At 33.6% G+C, this 14,568-nt stretch overlaps 1 protein-coding gene across 1 annotated transcript; it reads left to right on the top strand.

Annotated features, from left to right (window-relative positions):
* Positions 1-13,931: 13,931 nt before the first annotated feature.
* On the top strand, positions 13,932-14,527 carry LOC148695214 (calcium-binding protein CML24-like). Its single transcript, XM_088698770.1, has one exon. It carries the CDS (start codon positions 13,956-13,958, stop codon positions 14,241-14,243), a length of 288 nt encoding a protein of 95 aa, XP_088554896.1. The 5' UTR covers positions 13,932-13,955; the 3' UTR covers positions 14,244-14,527.
* The last annotated feature ends 41 nt before the right edge of the window (positions 14,528-14,568 follow it).

Raw genomic sequence — 14,568 nt, 5'->3', positions numbered from 1 at the left:
ATTTTTGTCCGAATATTATAATTTTAACCATCATCTAAAGATCATATTTTCAAAAAGTTATTCAATTGGAGATCTTTTAGTCATTCATATGCATAAACAAATAGAGGATTCATCATGATGATATTGCTTGTTACTGAAACGGTTGATTAGTTTAATACTTAAGGAGGACTAATGGATCTCGAAATTGAATAATTTTTTTTATGATATGATCTTTAGATGATGATAAAGTGAATGAACGGTTTCTATTATAATATTCGGATAAGAAAAGTTTGTTAATCGTAATCGAGGAGGCAAGTAAGTTCCCTCCATGGAGGGACACAAACATTATCTTCAAAAAACCTTTTGATCCATGTGAATAAATTCTTCCCACTTGTGTGGGCAAGTAAGTTCTCTCCATGGAGGGACACAAACATTAACCTCAAAATACCTTTTGATCCATGTGAATAAATTCTTCCCACTTGTGGTACACACACAATCATAATCCATGGCTCCATAATCATATTATCATATCTGAAAAAATGAAAAAGTAGTTGGTGTATCTTGTATAACTGCATGCGACAATATGAGAGTAGGCACACTTTTTACGTTCTCAGTAAAAATAACATTTTCTCCCAATGAACGGATTATTACCAATTGTCTCTTTTCCTTCCCAGTCAAAATAAAATTTCTCTCAATTACCTGCCAAACAAAAAAAAAAAAAATCCGATCATCAGCTTACATAGAGCCGGCCCTAAAAAGGTGCAAGTAGTGCCACTGCATAAGCCTCCAAATTTTTTTTTTCTTCCTCCTTGTAAAAGGAATGAGTGTAATTGAATACATTGGCAACATAGTGTAATCCGTGTTTTTATCCATGCGGGCCCGTGGGTGTTCGAATCTAGGAGTTGTCTTTTTAATTTTAGCTCTTTTTTTTCACAATAAAACAATAACCAAAATTGGATGTTCACAATCAAGTTCGAATCAAGAACCAAGCTCCCACTATTACAAATAAAACTAATAACCACTGCTAAGTAAAATTTTGTTGCATAGTTTGTAAGTTTTATTTTATTTGCACATGCTCAAACCTTGAAAAAAATTTTAAAAAATATATCATGCAACATTTGATTTGAGGTTTACGTTTAACTTTCGCACAGGGCTTTCAAAATCTCAAGATTGGCTTTGAACTCATGTTGCATAGTGGGTCACTAAATCATCGGGTCGAATGTTCAAGCCATTTTCACAAAAGATATCGTACACTTCGAAGTCATCCCTATAGACCTCACATCTTTCTCTGTAAACCTTCTCATCACTGAAGCTCCTCTAAACAAATCGCTCGCAGAGAGTTCCCATTTTCTGGTCGTAAAAAACCAATACTTTCTCCAAGATTTGTGGATGCTGGGATTCTTCTCAATTACATTTCCTATTGACCCGATCAGGTAAAATAAACTGACTTGGAACAAGCTGTTTCTCAGACGGTAACAATTGTACAGAAGGTTCATGCTCTGTTCTTTCCCGAAGTGCTCGACCCATAACACATACAAACTGAGAATGACCCTAATGATATTGAGTTTCGTTTGGTATAGCGCGAGACCTATGTGACCCTAATGATATTGAGTAATGTCTAATTGTCCCCTAATTCTTTTGACCAAGGACAGATCAATGAAATTATGGGAACTACTTGAGTCAATAAGCATAACTACTGAGCAGTTTTTTTATCATTCCTCCAACTTTCACAGTTTTGATCGATTTAGGGCCAGGAGTACCAAACAAGGTACATGCAGTTATTCTAGGTTCCAGATTTTCTTCCTCCACGGTTACTACATCATCAGGATCTTGAACATCAATAAGAAGCAGTTGTTCTTTTCACAAGAATGACCTCTATGATACTCTTCTTTGCAATGAAAACAAAGGCCATTTTTTCTACAAACAGGTCCCAGGATCGAAACCTGTTTCTGATAACAATGATAGAACCCTAGCTTCACTTCTTACTCAATGTAATAGCAGCAACAATTTATTTTCTATAGTAATCAACTTGTACAACAAGACATTATTCCTTATAGTTTTCCTTATATAGCACTAAGCTATCTTAGCTGCTAAGCTATCTGCTAACAACCTTATCTCTAACAGAACTAACTAACCAACTTTTCCCGCCCATTATTAGTTATAACAACTAACTAATTGTGCTGAGTCATCATCCTAGTCAGCATCCTAACAAAGATAGATTGTAATAATAATAAAAAAGATTTAATTAGCTTGTAATAATAAATAAAAAAAAGATTTAATCTTAACCAACCAAAAATAATACAAGCTTATTGTAAAAATTCTATGTACGTTTCCATGCAATTGAGAGTCCTTCCATCCAAATGGTTCTAAGAGTTTCTCTATTTGACTACAAAAGTAAGGATGAAATTTGTATCATTTTCAGTAAAGAGAAAAGTCATCATTCTACTAACGTGACATTATTTTACTGTACAAACGTGAAATTCAAAATAAAGACTTTTCTCCTTACTGAGAATGAGGAAAGTATGGTTCATAAATTAAAGTGTGCAACTTTTGGGGATTGTTTGGTGATCATCTACAATATTAAACTAATAAATTAATTTCTATAAACCATATCAAAAGGCTTCTTAACCCTAAAGTTGAATATTATTCCATTCAATCACTCTTTGCGAATAATTCCATATGCATTTCTATTGTAGTATATACTTTTATCACTTGTAGTAATAAACATGAGCATCTTCAAGGGAGGTAACAATTGTAAGGAGTAATCAATCTCAGGGCTATACTCTTGACAGATGTCATAAGATTAGACAAGTAGTTAGCTTATGTTGTAAGCAACCTTAGTTGTATATATACTATAAGGATGATGTAAACAGTTAAGGAAATTAATCAAAATAAACAAATTACTTCTTCTCTAAGATTTCTCTCTCTTTCTCTCTCTCTCTCTCTCTCTCTCTCTCTCTCTCTCTCTCTCTCTCTCTCTCTCTCTCTCTAAGTCTGCTATATTCTTCTTCCTCTCATAAGATCAAGCTTGGTTAACAACAATTAGGTAACAAAGTTAGTTTTGTTATGCACGTAAGAAAAATGTATGTCCAATAGAGATAGCAATCCATGTATATTTACAAGTATTGTTAGGTGAAGAGTTTGAAAATAAAATTTGGGCTTAATAAGATAAGACAAAGTTAAGATATGAATATTTTTAAGTAAAAAAACAAAATTTTAAGAGTGGGTTGGAATCACAAAATTTTTAAAGCAACATAATGAAATGAGTTAGTAAATGGCACTTAATATATATATGTTTGCTACTCTTTTGGGGATGCCGCCTTTTGACCAAAGTGAAATAAGCATCTATAACGACTCACCTACAAAGACGCTTTACGTGTACCGCATTAGAATATTACACGTAGGGCCAGGCCGCTGGGTACACCCCTATATAAATATAGTGCAAGTCACTCATCAATTCATGCCAAGCCTTTTAGTTTTCTTGTAGTGTGTAGAACAAAACACAGAAGAAAATTTCAAGATCACCATATATATCTATATACTATCATGGTTAGGGATGTCATTCATAAGGAGCCAACCGGTGTTCCATGGACTAGGGAGCAGGTGGTGAATCTCTTCAATAGTTTTGACTCGGACGGCGACGGCATGTTGTCCCAAGAGGAGCTGAAGGCAGCCTTCAGAAAGCTCGGGTCGCGTTGGGGTGGTTTCAGGGCGAGGAGAGCTTTGGGTCACGCAGATGCCAACCATGACGGGATCATTTCTAAAGAGGAGATCAAAAACCTTGTCAACTATGCCCTAGACTGTGGGTATAAGCTAAATTAATTATAGTACGTACTGGGTTATTAGTAGCTGCATGCTTGTAGCGAAGAAGGCGATCGTGTATTGCCCCTCTTATGTATGTAATGCTTATGTAATATAACAAAAAAAAAAAAAAAAAGGAGATCAAATACAAGATTTGATTACAATTCATAACCCAACAGAGGAGAATTTATGCAATAGAAAGATTTGATCCTAATTAAATCAAGACACCTTGCGCAAACAAAGAGCACATACAAGATAAGAACAATAACCCACTACTCCATAGAAGCCAGATGAAAACATGAAAACATGGATTCAGTATGGGTAGAGCCTAAGAAGAACCATAGCAGCACATAAGCATATTACTGGGGACCAGCAGCCCCGTCACAAGGAAGGGGATAAGCGCTCAACATCCTTGCCGACTGAGAAGTCAGAGTACCACTAATCCACCGTAATTGTTAGTCCCTTTTCTTACATATACATTCGACTAAGCGCGTATGTATTTATTTATGTTTGTATGTGATGAATGTATACTCACTTGATTACGTACTAACTCGAATTCTAACCCGAACTCGACTTGATTACTAACTGGAATTCTAGTGTAATGTCTTTTTATATAAATATATACTCACTCTACCCATACTGAATCCATTTCTTAGAAAAGAAAAACAAAAAACACTTCATATGCCATGTTTATTTCTCAAGTCCCATGGAGGACACAACCATTATTCTAAAAAAAACTTTCGATCCATGTGACCAGATTGTTCCCACTTTTGGTACACACAACCATAATTCTTATATGAATATCCATGGCTCCATAATCATAAATATTTTTTTTTTAAAAAGGAAAAAGGAGTTGGTGAGACACGCTTTGTTGTTTTTTGGGAAGGGTTGAATTCGTATTTGGCCTCTGAATTTTTTTATAGTTTTCTACTTTCATCCTTCAACTTTTTCATCTATAGTTGGTCTCTAAACTTTTAAAGTGTGTTAAATAATGCGAAAAAAATAACGTAACTTTTGTTACAAAGGTAACAGATATGCCACCACTTTTTTAAGGGCATTTCAATAATTCATTTACAATTACTAAACTATTCTTAATCTATTGGCACGTGATTATGTTTGTCAATGATATACATTTATGCTAAAAAATAGACAAAACCAACAAAAATAATAAGTTGATCCAGTTTGAATGTTTTTTATTTAAAATATGACAAAAAGGCATCCAATCGATGAAGCTAGTTTCACCGTAGGGGCATAGCTATAGCTGACTTGAATAAATAATGTAATTTAATGGAAAAAAATTACATGTGTAACAATTTAATTAGTCATTTTAGTGTTACATTATTTTGCCAATCTCTCATCTCTCTTTGAAGTTTACAGAAGTTACGAAGATTTGATGTCAGTTTGATGTTGACAATGTGGTCTGTTCCAACCAACCACGCATTGAATGGAGCGCACCAGTGATTCTATCAATTTTTGTGATTGACTCGTAGATGACCTTATTTTACATATTTTCCAAGTTTAAGGACCAATTTGAGACCAAAAATAGTTAAAAAGTCAAAATGGAAAACTCCAAAAGTTTAGGGGGCAAATGGTAAATTAAAACCGTTTGTGTGTTTCGGGGAAATTCTTCTTGCACGGACGCTTTGACTGATATGGTTAGTTTACCAAACCTTTGATATAAAATTGTGGATATATTTTCCACGGGTCCTAAGATGAAGGGCCGGCGAAAAGAATCCATTGAGATTCTCATCTTTTTTATTTGATGCCCCATGGTGAATTCTGATTCTCTCCAATCCCAGATATCAGGTCGATTGTTTGATGAATGAAATAAAATACTAATAATTTGATTTATTTAGTTCATATCACGCTTTTATAGCTGTCTATATGTCGGTAACTTTAACGAAAAGTTATCGGTACTGTTTATTTTAATGAAAAATCAAATTTTTACACTAAAAAGTCAATCATGATACTATTCATTTTACTCTTTATTTTGTCCTTATCGTTAAAACTCAAAATTTTCAAACAATTTTCATTAATTTTCCTCTATATACCTAGCTAATATAAATAATTGTCTCTACGTGTCCAAATTAAAGAAAGAAATGAACACAGAGGCTTCCCAAACCTAAAAAGTTGAATTATTCCTTTCTATCTTTGTGAATTATTGACAGATACGACGAGTTCTATTGTGATCCGTTTTAGCTTTCAGCTCTCCATCACTCACTTGTAGTGATCAATATGAAACTGCAAAAAAAATCAAAGCTAGCTCATCCAAACCCATGTGATCTAGTCAACAAGAATAACCTAGATATACATTATCCATCACTTTGCAAAGCTCCATGCTTTACGTACACGCACAAAAAAAAAAAAAATAAATAAAAAAATCAAATCAAATCAAATATACCAATTATTTGGATGAACCATAATTTTTCAGCTTAGTCAATTGAATTAAATATTATTTAATTCTCGAACATAAGGCTAGGGTACCCCACAAGAATATAGTGCTACAAATAAACGCCTATAACCCTCTCCTTATATATATATTTGAAACGGTTATCTCCGGATCCTTTTCTCCTAATCCATCAAATAAGTGGATCTGTACCATTGAAATTTGATCCAACGGTTAAAGTTATTATAACTTTTAAAGTGAGCCCCTGTTTGTAGTCGTTGAATTAAATTTTAATGGTACGGATCCACTGATTTGGTTAATTAGGAGGAAAGAATCTGGAGAGGATCCCTTTCCATATATATATACACACACACACATCCTTTCTTGTATCCTTCTTTAGAAAGTGAGCAAAACAATCACAGAGGCTTAGAATTTGTAGACTAATATGGTCAGAGAGATCCATTTTCCGCCTAAAATTGTCGAAAAGAATGTCCAAATTCCGTGGACGAAGGAGCAGGTGATGGAAGTGTTCAAAAGTTTTGACAAGGATGAAGATGGCAGGCTTTCAAAGGAAGAGCTGAAGGCATCCTTCAAGAAGTTAGGCTCGCTTTGGAGCTCCTTCAGAGCTTGGAGAGCACTAGGGCATGCAGATGCCAACAAGGACGGCTTCATTTCTATGCAGGAGATCGGCGAACTTATCAGTTATGCCCTAAAACGTGGGTATAAAATGTAAATAAGTTGAAGTACAGGGTTTATCCTAGTTCAAGCTGGGTACTTCTGTGTGTGTGAGAGTGTGGATGTATAAAAGTAGTTTTTAGTTACATATGAGTAGCCGTAGCTGTATATGGCGAGGGTGAATGTTTAGTGTCTAAAGTCTAATATCAGTTAGTGTCTAAAGTCTAATATTGGGAGATCGAGTAGATCGAACTCGGAGCGAGGGTGAATGTTTACAATATTTTTCCAGTGCGTAATCCTTTATATGTACTTAATGTCAATTATATGTACTTGATATCTAAGGTTAATATCAGTTTACTATTATGAAATTTCTTGATTTTGAACATTTTATACATCAAGTTTTTTTCATCTAAATATGTTACCTAAATGCATAATTCTATGACACTTTTATACATTTGTTAAATTTTCAGTCAAAACCTCTATTAACTGGAGAGATTTTCAGAGTGAACGGCACACGAGATGGTACACCATGTGTCATTATACAAATGGTAGGATATGTGTGTTAAAAAGTTAACAACTTTAAAAATAAAATTTCTCATCACTTGCATAAAAACACGTGATGTAACACTCATGTTCCTGTTACAATAAAAATTTCTTTATTAATTGATGACGCGGCATCCACGTAGACAATAACTGAACGTCACGTGTCAACATAGGCCTATTGACTATTAAAAAAGTAAACAATAATAATAATTATCTGTCCTCCCTCTCCCTCTTCAATATCCTCACTTCCCCCTGCCTCCTCCTCGATTACACCCTCTCATCACATCCGCCATAGCTAAAAAAATTCACCAAAAACCAGAAATTTCAACACCATAGCAAAAAATATCAAAAACTCACCATAGCAAAAAGTATCAAAAACTCTCCATCTTAAGTTCTTAACCCTTTAATTCGAAAACCCACGTAGCAAAACCAGTTGGCCCATAATGACACATGGCACTGAGTCATTGTTCACATGGATGTCACGTCATCAGTTAAAGGATGTTCTGATAGGAAACTTAATGAATGTATGAAAATGCTTCAAAATTATGAATTTAGGTACTAGACTGAGACAAAAAAAAATTAATGTAAGAAATGCTGAAAACAAAAAAACTCCAGGATAATAAACAAATATTAACCCTATCTCTAATTTATTAAATATATGCTTACTTTTCAAGAAAATTTTGGTCAAATGTTAAAAATAAATAAATTATCACACATGATGTTAATATTGTTATTTGTTAAATGTAATGTCTTAAATTGTGCGCACGAAGGCCGTCGGGTTACGGCTATCGCTTTGCAGTACTACTTGTTGTTTCATATTCATTACACTATTTTTCATGGAGTAGGGATTATCTCATTTTCTAATCTCTCTCCTTTTTAGTCTCTTTTTATTAAAAAGTTACGATTATAATATGTCTATATTTTGTTTTGAATTTTTTTATATAGAGAAAAAGACAAAAAAGAAGAATGTGAGATGAAAGAAGAGAATGAGATAATATTAGAAAAATAAAAAATAAAAAATCCTACTCCATTTTTCATATATGGTGTCTCCACTAGTGGGCATGATTGTTGTCTCGTAAATTTGCCCTTGCAAAACTAGATATACAACTTTTAAAGGTATAACCTAAAGTTGTGCCATCCTTCTCTTTTACTCCATGTGAGATATTTTGAGACGGCACCATCCTTATCTTTATTCTTATAACGACAACTCTTGTGCTATAGTTTCATTCTTGTTTATACAAGTCAAGCTAATTTGACTTCACTTTTTACAAGAAAGAAAGCTTTGATATATATGAATTATATCCGGGGACGCACATTTTTTTATATACATTTTGACACATTTTTTTATGATTTTTATTTTATACATTTTGATACATTTATTTATGATTTTTATTTTGTAACTGTAAACATAAAAAGTCAAGCGACAAATGAAACAAGAATATAGGTACAAAATAAATTTTGTACTAATGAAAGTTTAGGGTTATAATCTTCAATGCAAAGTCTGAATCCTCTTATTCGACATTCGGGCTTGTAGAATGTATTTGTAGAGATGTTGATCTAAGGGTCAAAGTGACTTGTTCTCGAACCAACGAATGCCACAAGGATTTGGCTTGTGGCAATAGAGGAACCAACACGTGTAGTGGTGTTTAATGGTTCTTCACGGGTATGGCGAAGAATACAAAGAGCTTTTTGAGTCTTCTAAACCAATGGATGCCACAAGAGTTTGGCTTATGGCGGTGAGGAATGGGCGTGTGTAACGGTGCTAGATGGCTCTTTTCGAGTGTCACGAAGAATGCAAAGAACTTTATGAGTCTTTTAAGTGTGTAGAGTGTTTGAGCTTCTAGGAGATGTGTGCATGTCTCTGTAGCCTCAACTTGCTTCCTTTTTTTTTTTTTTTTTTTTACTTCTCCCTCTTATGAATTAGTGCCTAGTATTTACAAGCAAAAAATTGGGCATGGTTTGGAAGACCCAGTGTCAATCCCGTAATTGGTCAGATAATATTATGATTTAATTCACCTTAGAATAATTGATTTAATTTTGTCATAAATTGAATCACAATCTTTGTTTTAGGAAACGAAACCCTAGTTGATATAATTTGATTAGATTAGGGTTATTTTTCCTCCTTTTGTACTTGATTTGATTTGTTTGACAAATGTCTCATATGTTGACATGTGTCACTATTTGATGATTTTTCCGGTTTTGATAAGTTACATGTCATGTGTACAATATGGCAGGACCCATGATATGTGCCATGTAAGCCGTTTGTGAGTCAAAAATTTAATTTGTTGGCAAACATTTATTTCACTGAAATTTAATTTGTTGGCAAACATTTTTGTAAAGATTTCATTTCATCATTCAGATGTCATCCTGAATATGTAATACAGAGAAATACTAAAATTACTATCATTTAGTCCAATGATCATATATTTTTGAATTTAGGTATACTTTTGTTAGAATTTATTTTTTAGAAAACACTTAAAAATTAGACGCTTTGATCGTCAAAGTACAATATAGAGTGAACCCCTAAAAATGTGTCAAAATATATATTCCTCAATCCTACCTCTATATACACTGAATAGAAAATTTATTACATAATAAGGCCTCATAAACAAAAAAAATAAAAAATAAAAAATAAAAAAAATAAAAAAATCATATGGCCAACCAACGAAACAAAAAGAAATGATCAACATATATATCGTTAAAATACGACATGTTGAACACTTTCCAAGAGGCTTCCCAAATCTACCGATACAACATGTTGAACACTTTCCAAGAGGTTTCCCAAATCTACCAACCAAACAAAAAGAAAAATCCTAATGCCTCACAAACCCAAAAATTGAACAAACTATTCCTTGCCATTACTGTCCATAACAAAAATTGGCAGACGAATAATTTTACTGTTATAAGCTTTACTATTGCAAAGTTCCATGCTTTATGTGCACGCAAAAATCTAGTCCACATATATACACGAAAATTATAAATAATCCGTTTAAAATTGAACTGCAACATATAGCGCCTACAAGTTAGCTAGAACAAAAAAAAAATGACTCAACAAGAGAAGATTGAGAACTTATTAATTTCATCCATGAGAATCAATTATTGTTTAGAGAGTGATTGGCTGGAGTAATATATATACCAAACTATAGGACTTGGTACATTGCCAATATTACAAGATGATTGCTTGTATTCGGCTCACATTAATATACAATCATATTATAGACTCCTTCTCTTACTACAAGAAAAGTTAACAATAATCACTAATGTTAGTTGAACAAAATGAGATGGATAAAGCCTTATCAGTGGCTAAGGGGTGGATATTGTTTTTTCCACCTCATTAGCTACTTATAGGTCTTTACCAATCTCATCATTCTATACAACTAATGTTAGTAATTATTGTTAAAGTTTTTGGTTGTCTTAGACATGTGGATAGGTAGTCGAAGTGTAGTTAAATAACATTATTCTTTTTAATGTCCCAAATATATATCAACCAAGTGCTGACCAAAATACTATAGATTGGTAGTTATGTGATAACAAAAAAAACAAAATGACTACTTATATTTCTACACGAGGACCCCTCGGTCCAAGAATTAGAATACTTCGTATGGTCCAGAGTGTGCCATGGCACACAGGGGACCAGGCAGAGCCCTATATATTAATTTGCCTATAATTTCAAATGTGGAAGCAAGTCACCTCAGCTTTATAATTTCTTGTAGTATTTTGCAAGTTAAGATCACGCCAGTTGATCAATTTGAAGAGTATAATGAGGTGGATAAATGATGTGGATCAGCCGGAAGTTCCCTCCACGGAGCCAAGGGTGGTTGATCATCCCTTTAGGCCGGATCACCATAAGAAGGCCAGAATGCCCTACACAGAGGAGCAGATAAGGAAGGTCTTCAAAAGCTTCGACAAGAACAGAGACGGCCAACTTTCCAAGGCTGAGCCCGAGGCAGCTTTCGCGAAACTCGGCGCGATATGGACCAGCGTTAGAGCTTGGTTAAGTCTTTGGCATGCAGATGACAACGGCGACGACTTCATTTCTCTAGACAACGAGCTGGACAAGCTTGTCGACTATGCCCTAAAACTTGGGTATACCCTTTAGTTAAAGTGGTGTAATCAGTTTTTTCACTTACGTGCCTGCTATATTACATCTAACTCGTCGTGTCTGGTATTTCTATATATATTTCTGTATGCGTGTGTATAGTATAACCAATGAAGGACGCTGACTCCTCGTTGGACAGGGTAAATGTATTTGATCCCTACTTATATATATTAATGAAGCCAGAGCAAAGTAAAGAAATAACTTTGTTGCTTTACTAGGTACAGACGTCTATATTTCCGCAATATATTCATGCATGTATATATATCATGTATGTACACAAACTAACACATACATAGGTAGGCCGCATGATAAATTTCATCATCTATAGATTGTTAGAATAGAGTATTTCCTTGAATGTCAAGTAATTTACAGTTGTAATCATTTTAGATTTCAATTAATATTGGGTCATAGGGTTTGATAGTTCACTAAAAATAATTCTAGATATTGTAAATATTGTACACAAAATTAAATCAAGAAGTCATATTTTTACAGATGTACAAAGGATGGTAAGATGAGCGAAGCAACTTGACATGCATCCTGCGCATCCAGAATATGAATTGCTCAATTAGGTAGCTAGGAAAAATACACAGATCTAAAATTTAAAACCAAATGAAAGTTAAATTAAAAGAAAAAAAGGAATTCCCACTAAAATCTTTTTACAAAGTTTAATTTGGATAATACTTGTGTTCTTCATGGAATGCACATATTCCACTCCTTACCCCAAAAAAAAAAAAAACAAAAAAAAAAAAGCGTCTATTTACCGTATGAATATCAAAATCGAAAATGTTCGATTTTTTAATATTGACTTGAAAATCATTCGGATCGGAGATTGTTTAGTCATCCAAATATATAGAACAAATTGACAGTATGAATATCAAGTAACATACTCATGATGAACCGTTCATTTATTATATACATTTGAGTGACTAAACGATATCCGATTCGAATAAGTCTTTTTTTTTTTTTTTTTTTTTTTTTTTTGTAGGGATGATCTTCAAATCAAGACTAAGAAGTTGAACGGTTACGATTATAAAGTTTATATAGTGAATTACGTTATCCGTAAAAGGTGGAATATATGCATTTCCCTATGGGGAAACACAAGTATTATCATAAATGAAGGATAATGTTTGCATTCCCTCTTGAGGGATGAGCTCATCCCCAAGCCCAAAAAATGTATCTTTACTGTAACTTTTTCGTAATCGAAACTGTTCAATATCTTACTCTTCACTTGAAAGTCATCCCTATAGAAAAAAATAAAAAAATCATTTCAATCGGAGATTGTTTTGTCATCCAACTATAGCAAATAAATCAACCGTCGATTTATTTGATACATTTAGATGACTAAACGATCTTCGATTCAAATAAGGATGATCTTCAAACGAAGATTAAGAAATTGAATAATTTTGATTATAAAAAAAAATTATAGTAAAGACACGTTATTTGAAAGTAGAAAAATGAGCTCATTCCAATAGGAGAATTCACTATTGGAAATTCAAAGTGGAATCTATAAAAGGTCAGCATACCACAAGGCAACATATGCCATATACCACTTAGAAAACGGAAAATGGATTCATATATGTTTCTTTTTCCAGGAATATATGGATAACCAAGCAAATTCGTTACCCGTTTGAAAAAAGTGATTCTCGTACTAGTTTGCAGAGAAGAACAAAAACATCTCGTACTTAAATGTGGTTTTTTCATATTTATTTATCAACTATATATAATATATTTATAATAAGAAGTGGATGAGTAAATTAGTATCAAGTGTAAAAAAAGAAAATGAGAACATAAAAATTAATACTTGTAAACATAAAAAAATAAAGTTTACATGAAATAATAGTCTCAAATTTGCAATTTCTTTTCATTTAAATTTGGATCATCCACCCACTATGGGATGATTTGGATGATTACATATATTGAAAATATCAATTATGATGTTGTGATATATCCATAGTTGCATTTGGTAGATATTCGATACTTCGTCCTTATTTTCTTTGTTGGTAGTAGGCCTAATTATCTTTTTCTTTAGGTAAAAGGTTTACCAACCTAGTTAATTATCTTTATCGATACTCTTTCAGTCATTTGTCTCAATCTAAACATCTGCCAAACTCACCCTTAATGAAAAAGTAACGATTGTACAGAAATTGTGAATAAAAATTGATAGTAGCCTAGTAGATCAAAAAAATGCATGCATCAGAATCTCATTCGGTAAAATAAGCATGGCTTAGACCTAATTAATATCACACTTTAACAAATAGGTCAAAAAAAGCATACTCCATCAGAATCTCATTCTGTTAAAATAAAAAATAAAAAAATAAAAAAAATAAAATCATGGACTAGACCTAATTAATGACACCTTAACAAAAAGTGAGAGTGAACCAACGCCAACAAAAAAATAATTAATCAATTTACAAATAGATTATAAATACAGGGCTTTGAGGCTTTCACAAAACAAAAGTTTATTATAATATTATGGCGATTAAAAGTCGCTGCGTCACGAGCGATGGCAAATGTGTTATGACGACGGAGGAGTTGAAGAAATGGTTGAAGAAATTTGATGTCGACAAAGACGGTCGAATAAGCAAAAAAGAGCTCCGGGAGGCTATCCGCGCCACCGGGGGCCGGTTTGCCAGGTTCAAGAGCAGGCTTGGGGTGCGGTCTGCAGACGCCAATAGCAATGGCTTCGTTGATGAGGACGAGCTCGACAACCTTGTAGAGTTTGCACAGAAGCATTTGGGTGTCAAGATCGTAAACTTCTGATCAGCTCTATCTGGTATATGTATTAAGTCTCTAACCTCTATAGCTTGGGTAAATTAATTGGAGATAGAAAAATAAAATGTATTATTCTGTATGGTCCTGGTGGCACATTTAAACATGGTGGCTCTTGATGTCAGCTTGTTCTCGTTCCTTTTACGAGTCCTATGTATATGTACTTACATAACTGAATGTGATTGAATTGGACATTAAAATGCACGAGTTGTGTGGCATCATTTGTATTCTTCAGAGATTACTTGGCAATGCAGATGAGCCGGTTCCTTCCCGTATGCTTGCTTTCTCACGAGGATTGTGTTCCCACGAAGTTTAA

This window comes from Pyrus communis, chromosome 8 (assembly GCF_041283825.1).
Source record: "Pyrus communis isolate YQ-2024b chromosome 8, ASM4128382v1, whole genome shotgun sequence".
Classification (NCBI taxonomy): Eukaryota; Viridiplantae; Streptophyta; class Magnoliopsida; order Rosales; family Rosaceae; genus Pyrus; species Pyrus communis.
Note: the sequence above shows the minus strand (reverse complement) of the source record. Positions and strands in the feature narration are given on the sequence as shown.

Coding starts and splice junctions, on each gene's coding strand:
- LOC148695214 (XM_088698770.1), top strand. CDS start 13,956: ATGGCGATTAAAAGTCGCTGCGTCACGAGCGATGGCAAATGTGTTATG.